The 19,549-nt window shown below is 45.6% G+C and overlaps 1 protein-coding gene across 1 annotated transcript; it reads right to left on the reverse strand.

Moving 5' to 3' along the window:
* Window positions 1-2,907: 2,907 nt before the first annotated feature.
* LOC112245060 (zinc finger protein 664-like) lies at window positions 2,908-9,446 on the reverse strand. The gene is made up of 2 exons (XM_024413002.2): window positions 8,866-9,446; window positions 2,908-4,907 (listed from the first exon to the last, which is right to left on the reverse strand). The coding sequence occupies exons 1-2, from the start codon at window positions 9,164-9,166 to the stop codon at window positions 4,018-4,020; spliced, it is 1,191 nt and encodes a 396-aa protein (XP_024268770.1). The 5' UTR covers window positions 9,167-9,446; the 3' UTR covers window positions 2,908-4,017.
* Window positions 9,447-19,549: the final 10,103 nt, after the last annotated feature.

A 19,549-nucleotide genomic window follows, 5' to 3' on the forward strand; every position in this document is an offset into this window, starting at 1 on the left:
GGGTTCACCGACACAGCTGATATAACCTAGAGGATTTAGGAAGAAGGGGAGAGAGGGATGAAGTGAAGGAGAGAGACTGTTATTGAGAAAATAAGGTAGTTAAAAGTGACAGTGTTCAACAGGAATCTGTGTGTGGCCTCACCTGGTGTCCACACCACACTAAGTGGCTGCAGAGGACTTTATGCTGAAAAACATGAACGGACAAACAATATAGCGTAGTTATAGAAATAATGAAGTGTCTACTATTCTCCATGGTTGGCCCTCTTGCCTATTCTTTGAAGGTGGAAGGGGCCACACAATCCTGCTTACTGTACCTGCTTAATGCACAACACAATCCATCAATCAGATTGATACATGAGTGTGTAGGTGTGGGTTACAGGGTGTCTAATTGTTCTACATATTTTCAATATGGGTGATTTAAAATAGCCTGTATTGTTTTTGCACAGACATCACACCCTTACCTAAACAGCAACCTCACATGAGACGTAGAAATCAAAGGGAGAGAAATTGGGAATTGAATAACTGCAGTTGACATAGCTAAGTAAATGGAAGAAAACTCTTATTGCAATGTGAATGGCTCTTAAAAGAGCCTCTGGTTGTGCATAGTGTAGTCTATGGTGTACAAACAAATCATGACATTGGATTGATAGACACATGAGCACACATATATGCATGTGTAGCATTTGACAATAACAGGATCATATCAAGGATGGCATCACAAATAAATACATAAATACCACTTGAAGCTTGATAATGAGTTAATCATTTGAATCAGCTGTGCAGTGCTGAGGCAAAAACAACAATGTGCCTCTTTGAGTCCCCAGGACTGAGAACCTCTGCTCTTCATTGGGACCTCTTCATATGTAGACTGGCTTTCATAGCGCTCTTTATCTGAGGACAGAAAACCTCACAAGAAACAGACTTCATTATAGTCAAATTACACCACACGGAATATTATGTTACTATTATCTCCGTCCTCACTTCTAGGGACAGGAACAAAACAAAAGTACCTGCCCTATCCAGAATAGCCTCCTCTCTCACTGACAGTTGGGGCTGCTATCCTTTCACCCTCCTACATGGCTGTTAGCTAGCTACCTACAAATGCATTTGGAGTTTGTTTTTTACAGTGATAAATAGATAGCTAGCTAATATTAAGTTAGGTAGTTGCTGATATTTAATTGACTTAGCTAGCTATCTATCTATACAGTATGTGAAGTTGTCTAGATAGCAATTTTTTTTTTACATTTCCAAAATCTATTTACTTAGTTACTTGAATAGGTTCTCCCAGCAATGTGGACAACTGGAAACAGGGCAGCAAAGTTCATCACCAGAGGGTTTTACAGGATATTACTATTGAACTATGTACCCGTTTAATAACCAGACCTTCATACAAACTTGCTCTGCTGAATTCTTGAAGGAGTCACAACGGGCGGCCTAACGTCCATCTGCTGACTGGACGCAGGTGAGTAAAATGTATATTTTATTTTCAGACAAAAAGTTAAAGTGTAGGAAGCATGAGTTTTTACTCACCAGTGTAACAACACAGTGTGGTTAAAGACCTATTAACTTAGTCGTAGCCACAATTTGGTTACATATGAGTACAAACAGTTATGTTTTTGTTTAATAGTTACAAAATTAAAATGACAAGTATGAGAATTGGGTACTTTTTCCACCACTGTATTTTTATAACGATCACTTGCGTCATGCAGCCATTCCTCTGAGTAACCCTGCTGTCTGAAACACTCATCCAGCCATTCCTCTGGGTAACCCCGCTGTCTGAAACACTCATCCAGCCATTCCTCTGGGTAACCCAACTGACTGAAACACTCATCCAGACCTTCGGCTTGTTTGTCATAGTCACTATGTGTACTACAAATCCTGTGTATGCGACTGTATTGGCTGATGGGGAGGATCTTTTTTAGGGGTGTAGGGTGGAAGCTGTCCCGGCGTAACAGGGAATTTATGCCTGTCGGCTTCCTGTATAGGTCTGTGCTAAAGCCACCCCCCTCCCGTTTAATCAAATTGTCCAGATAACTTGTTTCATGCCATCAAAGGTGAGGGTGAATTTCAGATGTTCATTGCTTGTATTGATGAAGGAGTGGAATTAATGAAGTTCCTCTGCAGTACCCTGGAATAGAAGGAACACTTCATCAAAGGAAGCCATTTACAGAGCCTGGTGAGGTGCTAGAATGGTTGTTAGGGCTGACAATCACATTATTCTCAAACAACCCCACGAACAAATTGGCAAAATTAGATGCTATTTTTACACTACAATGACCATAATGCACTGCATGTCTACTTGCCGTGTCTGTTTATTTTACACCTGCTATGTAAAAGAGACAGAAGAATGCATAATGGTCAATGCTATCAGGGATCCTTGGGAAATCTCTACCCTAAACCCTGACCATAACCCCTACCTTAACCATTTTAAATATCAAATTCAATGGGCTAGGGACGTCCCACTTTATTGACTGACTGATCCATTCATCCTTCCATCCCTCCTCAGCCTTCCTCTCCTCTGAAGACCCAGTGAGGGTGGAGCTCAGTCAGAGAGCTGTTGAGGGACTGGTTAGGAAGAACACTTCTACAGCCAGAGAGGTGAAAGGTCACACATGGTTTAGATGGTAAATATTTATGTCCCATTAGCGGTTCATCACGTAAGCAAAAGGTAATATGTTCCATCATCCATGTTTATTTACATTTGTGCATATTGTCCACTGATATTGGTGTAATTTCTCACCCCTTTCAGCTGTATGAAAGTTAATTTACCATCAGGCACATGCATTTGTACTTTGATATTATGAAGGTAATTTGTGTAAAATATACTTTTCCCCACTCATTCAACCCATCTTTTACATTGTTAATGCATATTCGGTGGCCAGACTCAAATTCCGAACACAATACCCATCCTGGCTGATCTAAACCTAATGCAGCATATTGTGACTTTTGTGCATCCAGACCTAATGCAGCTTGGAATGATCAGATGACAGAAGTCACATTTAGGTGCCAGGGGTAACTGAGGCCATAGATGCTCCATATCCATAACTTGTTTTATTTAATATGACTAAATGTGTTTCTTTCTGTGTTGCAGCTGCAGTCAGGAAATGGAACGGCAAAGCCACAGAACATGACATAAGCAGAGCTGTGGGCAACCACCTCATGCCCCTGGTAGAGCAAGGGGTGGTGTTTACCACTCCACCTCGCCTTTAGCAGGCTGGAAAAGTGGGAATATACTGTTTTTCATACTAAGATGGACCAAGAGTCTGTTGATTGATCATTCATTGGGTTAATTTGTTTTGCAATATGTTCAAATCATATTAAGCTTTATTTATACAGCACATTTCAGACATGGATGCAACACAATGGCTTCACAGGGAAAAACAATGAAAATAAACAGAAATATTGAGAATAAAAAATAGAAGACTAACAACTGAAAGACTAATGAGCATTGTAAGGAAATGCCATTGATTAAAATATTAACAATATGATGCTTACATCCAACCCAAAACATAACTTGTTTTTTAGGAGAGGTTCCGATAGACACTATGGTGTTCACTGAAAGTTGACTACGAACAACTGGGACCTAAAAGACACCCACTATGAGACCCACTAAATCTGCCCAAGAGGAAAACAAAAGAAAAACCCAAATCAAACTGAAAGACAGGAAGCAAACCAAAAAAGTTGAGCAGCTAAAGGTGTTGACTCTCCACATCTATCAAGACAACTGGAGCACTGGGCCAGACACTCTTAAATAGAACCTGGACCAGCTCAGGTGTAACACATACTGACTAACGAGCTATACGTGCTAACAAACGTTTTTTTGGTTAGTCACTTTTTATTAAATCTCATAAATAGTAACTATTTCATTTCAGAGCCTGTATTTTGCCCCTGGGGCTAATATCCATATCATGTTAAAATCAATTGATAAGGGGGCAAATGTTTAAGCTTCATTGTGACATCATAAAAATACTCCTACGATGTTAGAACATTCTACATTGTGACATTAATTCATTGATATCATGAAACAACTCCTTCATGTATTTTCTGATGTTTAATCAGAGATCTTTTATCAGAGTATCTCTTCCCACATTGATTACAGCTATGAGGTTTCTCTCCTGTGTGTGTTCTTTGGTGTACAGTCAGAGAACCAGATGTCGTAAATCTATTCCCACATTGACCACAGCTAAAAGGTTTCTCTCCTGTGTGTGTTCTCTGGTGTAGAGTCAGATAGCTCGAAGTAGTAAAACTCTTCCCACATTGATCACAGCTATACGGTTTCTCACCTGTGTGTGTTCTCTGGTGTACAGTAAGACAGCTAGATGAATTAAAACTCTTCCCACATTGATCACAGCTATAAGGTTTCTCTCCTGTGTGTGTTCTCTGGTGTACAATAAGACCACTAGATGAAGTAAAACTCTTCCCACATTGATCACAACTGTAAGGTTTCTCTCCTGTGTGTGTTCTCTGGTGTACAATAAGACTGCTAGATGAAGTAAAACTCTTCCCACATTGGTCACAGCTATAAGGTTTCTCTCCTGTGTGTATTCTCTGGTGGAATGTCAGAATGTTTGATCGAGCAAAACTCTTCCCACATTGACCACAGCTATATGGTTTCTCTCCTGTGTGTGTTCTCTGGTGTATAGTCAGATATCTAGAAGTAGAAAAACTCTTCCCACATTGACCACAGCTATAAGGCTTCTCTCCTGTGTGGATTCTATGATGAATTTTAATGCCTGATGAGGAGGTGAATCTCTTCCCACAGTCAGAGCAGCAGTGAGTTCTCTTCCCAGTGGGTCTCTGCAGGTGTTTCTTGACATGTCCTGATGTGGAGAGACTCTTCTCTGCCTCATCAGCATCATGAGGTTGTTCAGGCTCCCCAGATGATCCACGATAGTCCTGTATCTCTCCTGTGTGAACAACAAAGATGGATGATTAAAAGGCCCACAACAGCGGTAATCCACTGTAAAAGATGATGCCAACAGCGTAGCCATAATGTTCGACAACAATTGAAGTCTGTAATGGATGTTAAAATTATTTGACATTTGCCTTAAAATGAGCAAGAATAGTCATATTTTGTCTTGTTTTCACATAAGTAGTGACATCGAAGATTGTAGGCTAGAAGTAAGATATTCATGTTGTTGAAACTAAGCAGTGTGCCAGAAGTCTTTTGGTCTCCAATATAGGCCCCTTTGTGTTTGCTAAAATTGCGGCACGATGGCAATTTGATTGAATATTTAGCGAGGGCCAGCCAATGAGAGCATACAGGTCGCAGTGGTGGGTGGTATATGGGGTATTGGTGACAAAACGGATGGCACTGTGATAGACACCATCCAGTTTGCTGAGTAGAGTGTTGGGAGCTATATTGTATTTGACATCGCCGAAGTTAAGGATTGGTAGGATAGTCAGTTTTACAAGGGTATGTTTGGCAGCGTGAGCAAAGGAGGCTTTGTTGCAAAATAGGAAGCCGATTCTAGATTTCATTTTGGATTGGAGATGCTTTATTTGAGTCTGGAAGGAGAGTGTACAGTCTAACCAGACACCTAGTTATTTAAGTTGTTCACATATTCTGTCAGAACCGTCCAGAGTAGTGGTGCTGGACGGGCAGCGATAGGTTGCAGAGCATGCATTTAGTTTTTCTTGTGTTTAAGAGCAGTTGGAGGCCCCCGAAAGAGTGTTGTATGGCATTGAAGCTCATTTGGAGGTTTGTTAACACAGTGTCCAACGAAGGGCCAGATGTATACAGAATGGTGTTGTCTGCGTAGAGGTGGATCAAGAAATCATCCGCAGCAAGAGCGACATTGCTGATATATACAGAGAAAAGAGTTGGCCCGAGAATTGAACCCAGTGGTACCCCCATAGAGACTGCCAGAGGTCTGGACAACAGGCCAGGTCGATGAAGACGGCTGCACAGTACTGTCTTTTATCGATGGCAGTTATGATATCGTTTAGTACCTTGAACGTGGCTGAGGTGCACCCATGACCAGCTCAGAAACCGGATTGCACAGCAGAGAAGTTACGGTGGGATTCGAAATGGTCAGTGATCTCTTTATTAACTTGGCTTTCGAAGACTTTAGAAAGGACAGGATGGATATAGGTCTAACAGTTTGGGTCTAGTGTCACCTCGTTTGAAGCTTTCCAATCTTTAATAATCTTGGACGATACGAAAGAGGTTGAACAGACTAGTAATAGGGGTTGCAACAATGGCTGCGGAAAATTTTAGAAAGAGAGGGTCCAGATTGTCTAGCCCAGCTGATTTGTACGGGTCAAGGTTTTGCAGCTCTTCCAGAACATCAGCTATCTGGATTTGGGTGAAGGAGACCCTTGGAGGCTTGGGCAAGTAGCTGCGGGGGGTGCAGAGCTGTTGGCCAGGGTTGGGGTAGCCAGGAGGAAAGCATGGCCAGCCGTAGAGAAAAGCTTATTGAAATTATCGATTATCATGGATTTATCGGTGGTGTTAGTGTTTCCTAGCCACAGTGCAGAGGGCAGTTGGGAGGAGGTGCTCTTATTCTCCATAGACTTTACAGTGTCCCAAAACTTTTTGGAGTTAGAGCTACAGGATGCAAATTTCTGTGTGAAAAAGCTAGCCTTTGCTTTCCTAACTGAGTGTGTGTATTGGTTCCTGACTTCTCTGAAAAATTGCATATCGCGGGGTCTATTCGATTCTAGTGCAGTATGCCACAGGATGTTTTTGTGCTGGTCAAGGGCAGTCAGGTCTGGAGTCAACCAGGGGCTATATCTGTTCTTAGTTCTACATTTTTTGAAAGGGGCATGCTTATTTAAGGTGGAGAGGAAATTACTTTTAAAGAACAACCAGGCATCCTCTACTTACGGGATGAGGTCAATATCCTTCCAGGATACCCGGGCCAGGTCGATTAGAAAGGCCTGCTTGCAGAAGTGTTTAAACAACTTTAGTTCATCCCTAAGGGTCGTTACAGATCCATTCAGGGGATCTGACCTGACCTCAATCCCTCCTTCGCCTAATCCACAGATGTCCATCCGCTTCCCCTATAGCAATCCTGTGATCTCCTCCTGTCCACCCAGCACATTCCACAGATCTCACTCCTTTATATACTCTGCGTCTGACCTATCATGTCTTTAATATCTCAATTTTCAAAGTTTAGAATCCAACAATAGTCATAAAGTTACACCCCCTTTCAGTTGGTCAACTTCAGTAAAACATACTATGGGAAAATACAATCATTCCCCATGCAGATCCAAACGGATACTAAATGAAACGGCCCCTGGCAGACCACCCAGACCTGACCCCACAAGAACGGCAGAATTTACGAAGTCCAGCAGCAGGGGGGGGGGTTCTTCTGGTTAGGTTGGGGTGGCAGCGTAGCCTAGTGGTTAGAGCGTTGGACTAGTAACCGAAAGGTTTCAAGATCGGATCCCCGAGCTGACAAAGTACAAATCTGTCGTTCTGCCCGCTGAACAGGGCAGTTAACCCACTGTTCCTAAGCCGTCATTGAAAATAAGAATGTGTTCTTAGCCGGCTCCACCTAGTCAGGTTATATTGATGACTGGCTCCCTCTAGTCATTTGTGTGTCTTATTTATTTAATCAAACAGCGTGCTTAAAGCATCATACGTTCAGTACATATAGATTTTATAAAAACACATGGGGCGATTGGTAGAAATTACAGATGACTCTTGGTTGACCAAGATGTATTTTAGTTGGGGACAACACTAGAACACGATTTTGGGGCTCCCGAGTGGCGCAGCGGACACTGCATATCAGTGCTTGAGGAGTCACTACAGACACCCTGGATCAAATCCAGGATGTATCACAACCGGCAGTGATTGGGAGTCCCATAGGGTGGCGTACAATTGGCCCAGCGTCATCCGGGGTAGGTAGTCATTGTAAATAAGATGTTGTTCTTAACGGACTTGATTAGTTAAATAAAGGTTACATTTAAATAAATAAAAAAGTGTTTAATGACCAACCATTTTTTTACAAATCTGTCAAGGCACCAACTTTGAGGAAGGTTTAAAACAAAGGTTTCAAGCCAATTCATGAATGTAATTGAATCTAGGTATGTCTTGCCTTTAATGTAATGGCATGAAAAAAATTGGCTGAATATTACACAATGACTTAACAGCGCTAATAATTTGCCCCCACAGGAAATCTACACGGGCAATTATAGCCGCAATCTGTTTAAAACAATAATTTTGACCTCGTGGATGGCCAGTCACTGTATTCATCGTGTAGTGAATTCTGGGGGTAGCCCCGAGCTGAACTCAAACCAGGGTCCAGTGACTGTCAAGCCAACACCTTATAACTGTTACGCCAAGATTTCTGAACTTCTTGACGAGGTCGCTTAGTGTTAGGTTACGGTTGCTACAATATCGATCTCTATGAATTTGAGAGTGGTTATACTTCTCCTTCCCCCATCCCTCAGCTGTTTACCAAACCAAGCCTCTGGACAGCCATTTTGTTGCTTTTAAAAAACCCACACAACCCAGCAATCTGCAGTTCAAACAATAACAAATCTGTCATTCCACCACTGTTTTGGTAATAAAATGATTATGGGGTTGGAGAAATATAACTACTTTCAAAATTCATAGACAGACCTATGGATGCAAGGACTGACCATCAACATTATAGTTTTAAACATGTTGAGGCTATACAGTGTTGATTTACTTTGTTTCTAAACATTAGAGTAAAAAAAAGCTTATTTGGGGATCTGATGGAGTACAACAGTTGACCTAAGCTCATGAGGCATGTTATACTCTAAGAATCAATAGCTATAAAAAAAATAATTTAAAAGTCACAATATGGATGCAGCAAATGCAGATTTCCGCTTTAACACCAAACATCAGTTCAACTGCAGAGTTTGAGCCTCTGTTTTTAAGACAATACTTACTAGTGTTAATCAGGGAACGGTTTCTCAAAACCATCTTATGGCTAACTGCACCGTTAGAACCATCGGACACCTTAAGATGCGTTTGGGAAACCGGACCCAGATATCCAGGGTCCTCCTCGTCCTTTTTGGACGGGACAGTCAACTCCCCCTCCTCCTCTTTCAATCCATAAACTGCATCCTCCTCCTCTTTCACTCTGAACGCGTCTTTCTCTTCTTTCACAGTAACGGCCTCACCCTCTACTTCTTGTTTTATTGTGATATCCTCCTCTTCATTAGAAGGAGAGTAGCTTACTGGCCGCATGGTCGGGGACGTTAGCTAGCTAGGCTAATGCTAACTTAACCAGCCCGCTAGCTGACTAATAACAACAACACCGTAAATATGAAATTAAAGCGGATAACTAACTAGACGACAGAAGTGGGTTTAAAACACAGTGGCTAATATACACTAAAGCGTCTAAAGAGCTTTATTCGTTCGGCTATTTTGTCTAGCAAGCTACCGAGGTGGCTGACTAACTGTTGCTGCTGCTGAAAGAAACGTTCCGTCCACAACCTTAAATTCCCAGATCGCCATCTGCTGACTGGAGTGGGTAACGCAGTTGAGTAAAAAGTATATTTAATTTTCAGACAACAAGTTAACGTGTAGGAAGCATGAGTTTCGAAAATCATAACAGCTTGCTCCTTTTTGTTTTGTCAACGTTTCGGTAGGGATGTTACGTTTGATACCGGAGCTACGAGGCATGGGTCCAAATCTCTAAGCAGTAAACTTCAAAGCAGTGTGCTGATGCCTGTATCACTTTATCAGTAGCACGTCATCAACGACGTCTGAAGATTCATTTAATCGAACAACCACCTGATTGGTTTGGTATTGGGCTGGTTCGACACTGCAGGCGACTGATTGATCTACAAATCACCTCGCATGATAAATAACCACTCATTATGATTTATAAATCAGTCAGCCAGTCACCATTTACCCACAATGCAGCATGGATTTGATGCTCTCGAACACGGCCAGTGGTTTAGTAAATGACATAAAGGCTATGCTGCTACGGTGTGGGATGTAATCTATAATAATGACATAAAGGCTATGCTGCTATGTGCTACGGTGTGGGATGTCATCTCTAATAATGACATAAAGGCTATGCTGCTACGTGCTACGGTGTGGGATGTCATCTATAATAATGACATAAAGGCTATGCTGCTACGGTGTGGGATGTCATCTATAATAATGACACAAAGGCTGTGCTGCTACGTTCTACGGTGTGGTATCGCATCTATAATAATGACATAAAGGCTATGCTGCTACGTGCTACGGTGTGGGATGTCATCTCTAATAATGACATAAAGGCTATGCTGCTACGTGCTACGGTGTGGGATGTCATCTATAATAATGACATAAAGGCTATGCTGCTACGGTGTGGGATGTCATCTATAATAATGACACAAAGGCTATGCTGCTACGTGCCACGGTGTGGGATGTCATCTATAATAATGTCACAAAGGCTATGCTGCTACGTGCTACGGTGTGGGATGTCATCTATAATAATGTCACAAAGGCTATGCTGCTACGTGCTACGGTGTGGGGTGTCATTTAAAATAATTTGGCTGTTCTAAATTCTGTGTTGCCCAAAGCCTTGAGTAATGAACCTATTTTTGAGACAATTGGCTGTAAAGCGTCAATGCTTCAGGAAACTTTGTTTACCCATCATGGAATCTTATCTATTTTGGATGTTGGGGATTTTCTCTGCCATCATTCTGTATATCTCTGCTCTTCTGATCTGCAGTCATGTTTTAGTTGGGTTCTAACTGGTCTCCATTCGAAGACCGTAACAAAAAGTGAGACAATGTGGAGATAAAGAAGAACAAAATATATTTATTAACTGAAGTAAAGTAAATACAATAAACACTGGTGTGTGTTTAGTCAGGTAGTGTAAGTGGTCGCGTGTATACATGTGATAATGAGGGGTGTTGATAGGTGCCAACCCAAACAACCAAAATTGCAACAAAAAAATGGCATTTCACTGATTACCCTCCCGGCTCCGCCCACTGACATCCTATTAAGGAAAACAAGAGCAAAGAGAAAGAATTCGGCAGACAGAGTGGGAGGGTCGTCACAGCAGTCTGATGATATACCAGGGACTATGCATGCAGTTAGGTTTGTATGCAGTCTGATGATAAACCAGGGCCTGGTGATGCAGTTAGGTTTGTATGCAGTCTGGTGATATACCAGGGACTGGTGATGTAGTTAGGTTTGTATGCAGTCTGATGATATTTTTTTTATTTATTTTTTATTTCACCTTTATTTAACCAGGTAGGCCAGTTGAGAACAAGTTCTCATTTGCAACTGCGACCTGGCCAAGATAAAGCATAGCAGTGTGAGCAGACAACACAGAGTTACACATGGAATAAACAATTAACAAGTCAATAACACAGTAGAAAACAAAGGGGGAGTCTATATACAATGTGTGCAAAAGGCATGAGGAGGTAGGCGAATAATTACAATTTTGCAGATTAACACTGGAGTGATAAATGATCAGATGGTCATGTACAGGTAGAGATATTGGTGTGCAAAAGAGCAAGTAAATAAATAAAAACAGTATGGGGATGAGGTAGGTGAAAATGGGTGGGCTATTTACCAATAGACTATGTACAGCAGCAGCGATCGGTTAGCTGCTCAGATAGCTGATGTTTGAAGTTGGTGAGGGAGATAAAAGTCTCCAACTTCAGCGATTTTTGCAATTCGTTCCAGTCACAGGCAGCAGAGTACTGGAACGAAAGGCGCCAAATGAGGTGTTGGCTTTAGGGATGATCAGTGAGATACACCTGCTGGAGCGCGTGCTACGGATGGGTGTTGCCATCGTGACCAGTGAACTGAGATAAGGCGGAGCTTTACCTAGCATGGACTTGTAGATGACCTGGAGCCAGTGGGTCTGGCGACGAATATGTAACGAGGGCCAGCCGACCAGAGCATACAGGTCGCAGTGGTGGGTGGTATAAGGTGCTTTAGTGACAAAACGGATGGCACTGTGATAGACTGCATCCAGTTTGCTGAGTAGAGTGTTGGAAGCCATTTTGTAGATGACATCGCCGAAGTCGAGGATCGGAAGGATAGTCAGTTTTACTAGGGTAAGCTTGGCGGCGTGAGTGAACGAGGCTTTGTTGCGGAATAGAAAGCCAACTCTTGATTTGATTTTCGATTGGAGATGTTTGATATGAGTCTGGAAGGAGAGTTTGCAGTCTAGCCAGACACCTAGGTACTTATAGATGTCCACATATTCAAGGTCGGAACCATCCAGGGTGGTGATGCTAGTCGGGCATGCGGGTGTAGGCAGCGATCGGTTGAAAAGCATGCATTTGGTTTTACTAGCGTTTAAGAGCAGTTGGAGGCCACGGAAGGAGTGTTGTATGGCATTGAAACTTGTTTGGAGGTTAGATAGCACAGTGTCCAATGACGGGCCGAAAGTATATAGAATGGTGTCGTCTGCGTAGAGGTGGATCAGGGAATCGCCCGCAGCAAGAGCAACGTCATTGATATATACAGAGAAAAGAGTCGGCCCGAGAATTGAACCATATACCAGGAACTGGGGATGCAGTTAGGTTTCTTTTTCTCTAACTATTCTCCAGTTTGCTCCCAGCTGCTTTCATAGATCATAGATCACTGTTAAACTAGGCTGCAGAGCATTCCTAGTTTGACAGATAAATCAACCAGTGTGTGAATATGAAACTGCCTTAAATACAGATGTGAAGGACAGAAATACTAAATCATTTCAGAGTTTGCTATATCCAATGTTTTTTAACTGACTCATCTTTTAGTTGTTGAGCTGTGTACACTGTGAACAGTTCCAATACTGTTTCAGTTGTACCTTCCTCTTCTTGTGCTGCGTCTGACACTTTGTGCGCTCTTGCTGTGCGTTTTGAGGCTTTACACACACTCTGTAAATGTCCAACCTTTCCACAATTGTGGCACTTTTCCTTTTGGAATCGACATTCACTGTGCTGATGATTATCTCCCCCACATCTGTAGCAACTTGGCTTAAACCTTTGAGATGTGGGCTGCTTTGTTCTTGTGTAACCTTGAGGACGGGACTGAAAAAAGTGACTTTTGTGAGCTTTTTTCACCACGTGCATCACTGACCTTGTGAACACCTTTCAGACGTTCTGCATGTCCCGATAGCTCAATAGTATCCCTGTGGGCAAGCTCGAGTCCAAGTGCTATATCACAGGCTTTCTTAAAGGTCAGGTCCTTCTCTGACAGGAGCCTTCTGTGATATGCTTCACCTGTGAGACCACATACAAACTTGTCTCGGAGAGCATCATCAAGAAATCGTGCAAACTCACATGTACTTGCCAGCCTTTTCAAAGCAAGGATGTAGTCAGACACGGTTTCCCCTTGACTCTGGTGACGTTGGTATAATCTGAAACGTTCTGCAATGAGAATTGGCTTAGGCTTGAAATACCTTGAAAGAGTTTCAGTCAGTTCTGCATAGTTCAACTCCACTGCTTTCATTGGTTCAATGAGACCTTTCAGCAATTCATACTCAGTTGGACCCAAAACACTGAGAAATACGTCTGCTTTCTTTCCATCTTTGATTTCATTTGCAGCCAGCCAACGCTCAAAACGCTCCAAATAGGAATCAAAATCCTCTTTTGTAGCCTCAAACTCTGGTACTCGACCAATGGTTGCCATTTACACAGTTAATTGTTCAGTTTCCTTATTCCTTAATTTTCATCTAATTCTTCACTTCAGAAGTTTCTGCAATTACTTCATTCACTGCACTCATTTGTAATAATGTACACACCGTGTTACGTTCCTTCTTCCTTTTTTTTCTTGCCAATATTATTTCTCCACTGAGATCACCTAATTTCAATGGGTTCAATGAGACAGTTTTTTTTATTTAACCACCAGAGGGCAGTGTCGCTATTCTGGACTCCAATAGTCTTGCTACTTGGCAGCTCCTGAATGCTGTTCTAGCAGTGCTAGCAGTGGTTAGCCTTTTATACTGGTGAAAGAAAAGAAAAAATAACTGACGAATTACATAATTATTTTGAGTTTCATTACTCACGCAACATTCTTCCCTTCAAGCAATGTCCGTTTATGTAGTTTAATCACCTCGTCGCCACTGTAATATTTGTGTTGTGGAGAAATGACCAGGCAGGAGACGGGAGTACAGTTAGTTTTCGTTTAGTCAAAACCCCTCATGCTCTACAGTTCCCGGCACCCCAGTGCACATGTGCATTTCCTATTAGGTGTAGTAACGTAACACTGCCGTAATGCATTACTGCTTAGTAACAGCACAGTAACTAATATAAACAGATGTAGATTCCAGATACTACAAAGAGGTGGTCTGCTGGACGGAGAAAGAAGCTTTCGTGAAAGAGGAGGGGAGAGAGAAGGATGTTACAATACAAAAACAAGTAGAGGGTGAGGCTGTTACCGTGAAAGAAGAAGAGGACGTTTCAGTGAAAGAAGAGGAAGACTCGTTCAGAGTGAAAGAGGAGGAAGAGGATGCAGTTTTTGGAGTGAAAGAGGGGGAGATGACTGTCACATTGAAAGAGGAGAAGGAGGAAGAAGAGGAGGTTGGAGCTCTGTTTAACACCAGTAAGTACCGTCTCTGCAGTCGTTGAACCAATATGCAGTAAAGGGGTTCTACACTTTAATGTTATTCTGTAGGAATGGCTGAAGCTACACTGTAACGTGTAGAACATCAAGAGTGGACCATCACCAAAACATTAACAATTGATCAAATGCATCCAATGACAATACCTGAAATACTGTAATCCTCAATATCTCTTATTAGATTAGCCCAATATGTAGTCTTAAAGGGGCAATCAGCAGTTGTTACGTCCATTTTGGGACTTATACATTAATGATATGAACCCATTGTTTCTTGAAGAAATCCATTATAAATGCCTCATGAGCTTTGTTCAACTGTCGTACCCCACCAGAAACCAAATGTAACGTTCTGAGTGTAGTGGGTGAGGAGTCAGGCGCAGGAAGCAGAGAGTTCAGGGGAGTGCTATTTTAATGCACTGATAAACGCTGAACATAAGCCAACCCTCACAAAAACACAGGGCGTACTGAACAAACAAATGCCCCAAACAGGGGGACTTAAACTGTCCAGGGAAAACCCACAAAATGGGAAAACACAAAACCCATAGACGTGCACACAAGTACACCAAACAGACGATCACAATAATTAATCCCGCACAAGGAACCCTGCGGGTCGGCTGACTAATAAAGCCTATTACCTAACTCAAAACAGGTGCACACAATCAACACATAAGGAGGGGGAGGAAATAATCAGTAGCAGCTAGTAGGCCGGCGACGACGACCGCCGAGCGCCACCCGAACGGGAAGGGGAGTGTCCTTCGACCGGAGTCGTGACAGTACCCCCCCTTGATGCGTGGCTCCCGCAGCGCGCCGACACCGGCCTCGAGGTCGACCCGGAGGACGAGGCGCAGGGCGATCCGGATGGAGGCGATGGAAATCCCTCAACATTGACGGATCCAAAATGTCCCTGGTGGGTACCCAGCACCTCTCCTCCGGACCGTACCCCTCCCAGTCCACGAGGTACTGCAGGCCCCTCACCCGGCGTCTTGAGTCCAGAATGGCCCGTATCGTATACGCCGGGGACCCCTCGATGTCCAGAGGGGGAGGAGGGACCTCCAGCACCTCACCGTCCTGTAGGGGACCAGCTACCACCGGCCTGAGGAGAGACACATGAAACGAGGGGTTAATACGATAATAGGAAGGGAGTTGTAATCGATAACACACCTCGTTTATTCTCCTCAGGACTTTGAACGGCCCTACACACTGCGGCCCAAGCTTCCGGCAGGGCACGCGGAGGGGCAGGTTTCGGGTCGAGAGCCAGACCCTGTCCCCTGGTATAAACACAGGGGCCTCACTGCGGTGGCGGTCAGCACTCCTTTTCTGCCGTCCACTAGCCTGTTGAAGGGATTCCTGGACGGCCCTCCAGGTTTCTTTGGAGCGCTGCACCCATTCCTCCACCGCAGGAGCCTCGGTCTGGCTCGGATGCCACGGTGCCAGGACCGGCTGGTACCCCAACACACACTGAAAGGGGGACACATTAGTAGAGGAGTGGCGTAATGAGTTCTGGGCCATTTCCGTACAGGGGATGTATCTCGCCCACTCCCCTGGCCGGTCCTGGCAGTACGACCGCAGAAACCTACCCACCTCCTGGTTTACTCTCTCCACCTGCCCATTACTTTCAGGGTGATAACCGGAGGTCAGGCTGACCGAGACCCCCAGACGCTCCATGAACGCCCTCCATACTCGGGACGTGAACTGGGGACCCCGATCAGAAACGATGTCCTCCAGCACCCTGTAGTGCCGGAAGACGTGGGTGAATAATGCCTCCGCAGTCTGTAGGGCTGTTGGGATACCGGGCAACGGGAGGAGACGGCAGGACTTAGAGAACCGATCCACAATCACCAGAACCGTGGTGTTGCCCTGAGACAGGGGAAGGTCGGTCAGGAAATCTACGGATAGATGTGACCATGGCCGTTGTGGAACGGGGAGGGGTTGTAACTTCCCTCTAGGTAGGTGCCTAGGAGCCTTACTCTGGGCGCATACCGAACAGGAGGAGACATAAACCTTAACGTCCCTAGCCAAGGTAGGCCACCAATACCTCCCCCGAAGGCTCCCTACTGTCCTCCTCACCCCAGGGTGACCCGAGGAGGGTAGGACGTGAGCCCACCGAATCAGTTGGTCCCGAACACCAAGCGGCACGTACCTCCGCCCCGCCGGACACTGAGGAGGCGCTGGTTCAGCCCGTAACGCCCGCTCGATGTCCGAGTCCACCTCCCATACCACCGGTGCCATCAGCTTTGAGGCCGGAAGGATGGGAGTAGGTTCGGTGGACCTATCCTCCATGTCGTAAAAGCGGGACAGTGCGTCCGCCTTCACGTTCTGGGAGCCCGGTCTATATGATAAAGTGAACCGGAATCGAGTGAAAAACATGGCCCACCTTGCCTGCCGCGGGTTCAGTCTCCTAGCTGCCCGAATATACTCCAGATTTTGGTGGTCGGTCCAGATGAGAAAGGGGTGCTTAGCCCCCTCGAGCCAGTGTCTCCACACCTTCAGAGCCCTGACCACCGCTAACAACTCCCGGTCCCCCACATCATAGTTACGCTCCGCTGGGCTGAGCTTACTCGAGAAGAAAGCGCAGGGGCAGAGTTTTGGTGGCGTACCCGAGCGCTGTGATAGCACGGCACCCACCCCAGCCTCGGACGCGTCCACCTCCACTATGAATGCTAGAGAGGGGTCCGGATGCGCCAACACGGGTTCATCCGTGAACAGCGCCTTCAACCTGTTGAAAGCTCTGTCCGCCTCTGCTGACCACTGCAACCGCACCGGGCCCCCCTTTAGCAGTGAGGTAATTGGAGCCGCTACCTGGCCAAAACCCCGGATAAACCTCCGGTAGTAGTTGGAAAAACCCAAAAACCGCTGCACCTCTTTTACCGTGGTTGGAGTCGGCCAATTACGCACGGCCTTACTGCGGTCACCCTCCATCTCCACCCCCGAGGTGGAAATGCGATAACCCAGAAAGGAGACGGCTGGTTTGGAGAACACACACTTCTCAGCCTTGACGTATACGTCATGCTCCAGCAGTCTACCAAGTACCTTGCGTACCAGAGACACATGCGCGGCGTGAGTGGCTGAGTAGATCAGAATGTCATCGATATAAACAACCACTCCTTTTTCTTCACAAAAAAGAAACTCGAGGAGACGGGTGAAATATCCGTGATATATGTCTCCATAGCCAACGTCTCCTCTTGGGACAATGGGTACACGTGACTCTTGGGAAGCGCAGCGTTTACCTGGAGATCTATCGCACAATCCCTTCCCGGTCGATGTGGTGGTAATTTAGTCGCCTTCTTTTTACTAAAAGCGATTGCCAAATCGGCATACTCGGGGGGAATGCACACTGTGGGACCCTGGTCTGGACTTTCCACCGAGGTGGCACCGACGGAAACTCCCAGACACCTTCCAGAACACTCCTCTGACCACCCCTGGAGAACCCCCTGTCTCCACAAAATGTTAGGATTGTGCCGGGCCAGCCAGGGAATCCCCAACACCACTGGAAACGCAGGCGAATCAATAATATAGAGACTGATACGCTCCCTATGATTCCCCTGCGTTACCATGTCCAGTGGGATTGTGGTCTCCCTGACCACCCCTGACCACCCCTGACCCTAATGGCCGGCTATCTAGGGAGTGCACGGGAAAGGGAGAATCTATCGGCACAAGCGGAACACCTAATTTAATAGCAAGTCCGCGATTCTTAAAGTTCCCAGCTGCGCCTGAATCGACTAGCGTGCTATGATGGGAAGAGGGGAAAAAATTAAGAAAAAAAATCAAGACAAACATGTGACCAACAGGGGGTTCTGGGTGAGTTTGGTGCTGACTCACCTGGGGTGATCGAGAAATGTTCCGCCTGCCATCTGGACTCCCAGACGGACCCCCCCTGCACCGATCGGCCGTGTGTCCTCTCCGACCACAGTTGGTGCAGAGGGAGCCTCCTCCTCCGGTACCCCTTGGCAAAGCCCCTCCCAACTCCATCGGAACAGGAGTGGAGGTGCTGGGTGGTGGAACACACAGGACCCTCTCCGAACGCCCGCGGGCAGCCAGCAGATTGTCCAGTCGGATGGACATGTCAATTAGCTCATCCAAGGAAAGAGCGGTGTCCCGACACGCTAGCTCCCCGCGGATATCCTCCCGGAGACTACACCTGTAGTGGCCGATAAGGGCCCTGTCGTTCCACCCGGATCCTGCTGCCAAGGTACGGAACTCCAACGCGTAATCCTGGGCGCTCCTTTTCTCCTGCTGGAGATGGAATAGTCGTTCTCCCGCCGCTCGGCCATCTGGAGGATGGTCAAACACGGCGCGGAAACGGCGAGAAAACTCGGGGTAGTGCTCCTTCGCTGAGTCTGGGCCATTCCAAACTGCATTTGCCCACTCCAGAGCATGGCCCGTGAGGCAGGAGATGAGGACATTCACCCTCTCCGCTCCCGAGGGAGTAGGTCTGACGGTGGCCAGGTACAGTTCTAGCTGGAGTAAGAACCCCTGGCACCCTGCTGCCGCTCCATCATAGACCCTCGGGAGCGTAAGACGGAGGGTGCTGGAGTCGGGAGATGGGGAGTCCGGAGGAGGGGGGGCCGAAGGTGGAGAGAGGAGACCGCTTCTCTCCCATCGGTCCATTCTCTCCATCACCAGATCCATCGCCGTTCCGATCCGATGGAGAACGGTGGTGTGATGTAGAACCCTCTCTTCCATCGATGGGAGGGGAGTGGCTGTTGCTCCTGCTGACTCCATTCAGTGGTGCGGGATTCTGTAACGGTCTGAGTGTAGTGGGTGAGGAGTCAGGCGCAGGAAACATAAGCCAACCCTCACAAACACACAGGGCGTACTGAACAAACAAATGCCCCAAACAGGGGGACTTAAACTGTCCAGGGAAAACCCACAAAATGGGAAAACACAAAACCCATAGACGTGCACACAAGTACACCAAACAGACGATCACAATAATTAATCCCGCACAAGGAACCCTGCGGGCCGGCTGACTAATAAAGCCTACTACCTAACTCAAAACAGGTGCACACAATCAACACATAAGGAGAGGGAGGAAATAATCAGTAGCAGCTAGTAGGCCGGCGATGACGACCG

This window comes from Oncorhynchus tshawytscha, linkage group LG32 (assembly GCF_018296145.1).
Source record: "Oncorhynchus tshawytscha isolate Ot180627B linkage group LG32, Otsh_v2.0, whole genome shotgun sequence".
Taxonomy (NCBI): Eukaryota; Metazoa; Chordata; class Actinopteri; order Salmoniformes; family Salmonidae; genus Oncorhynchus; species Oncorhynchus tshawytscha.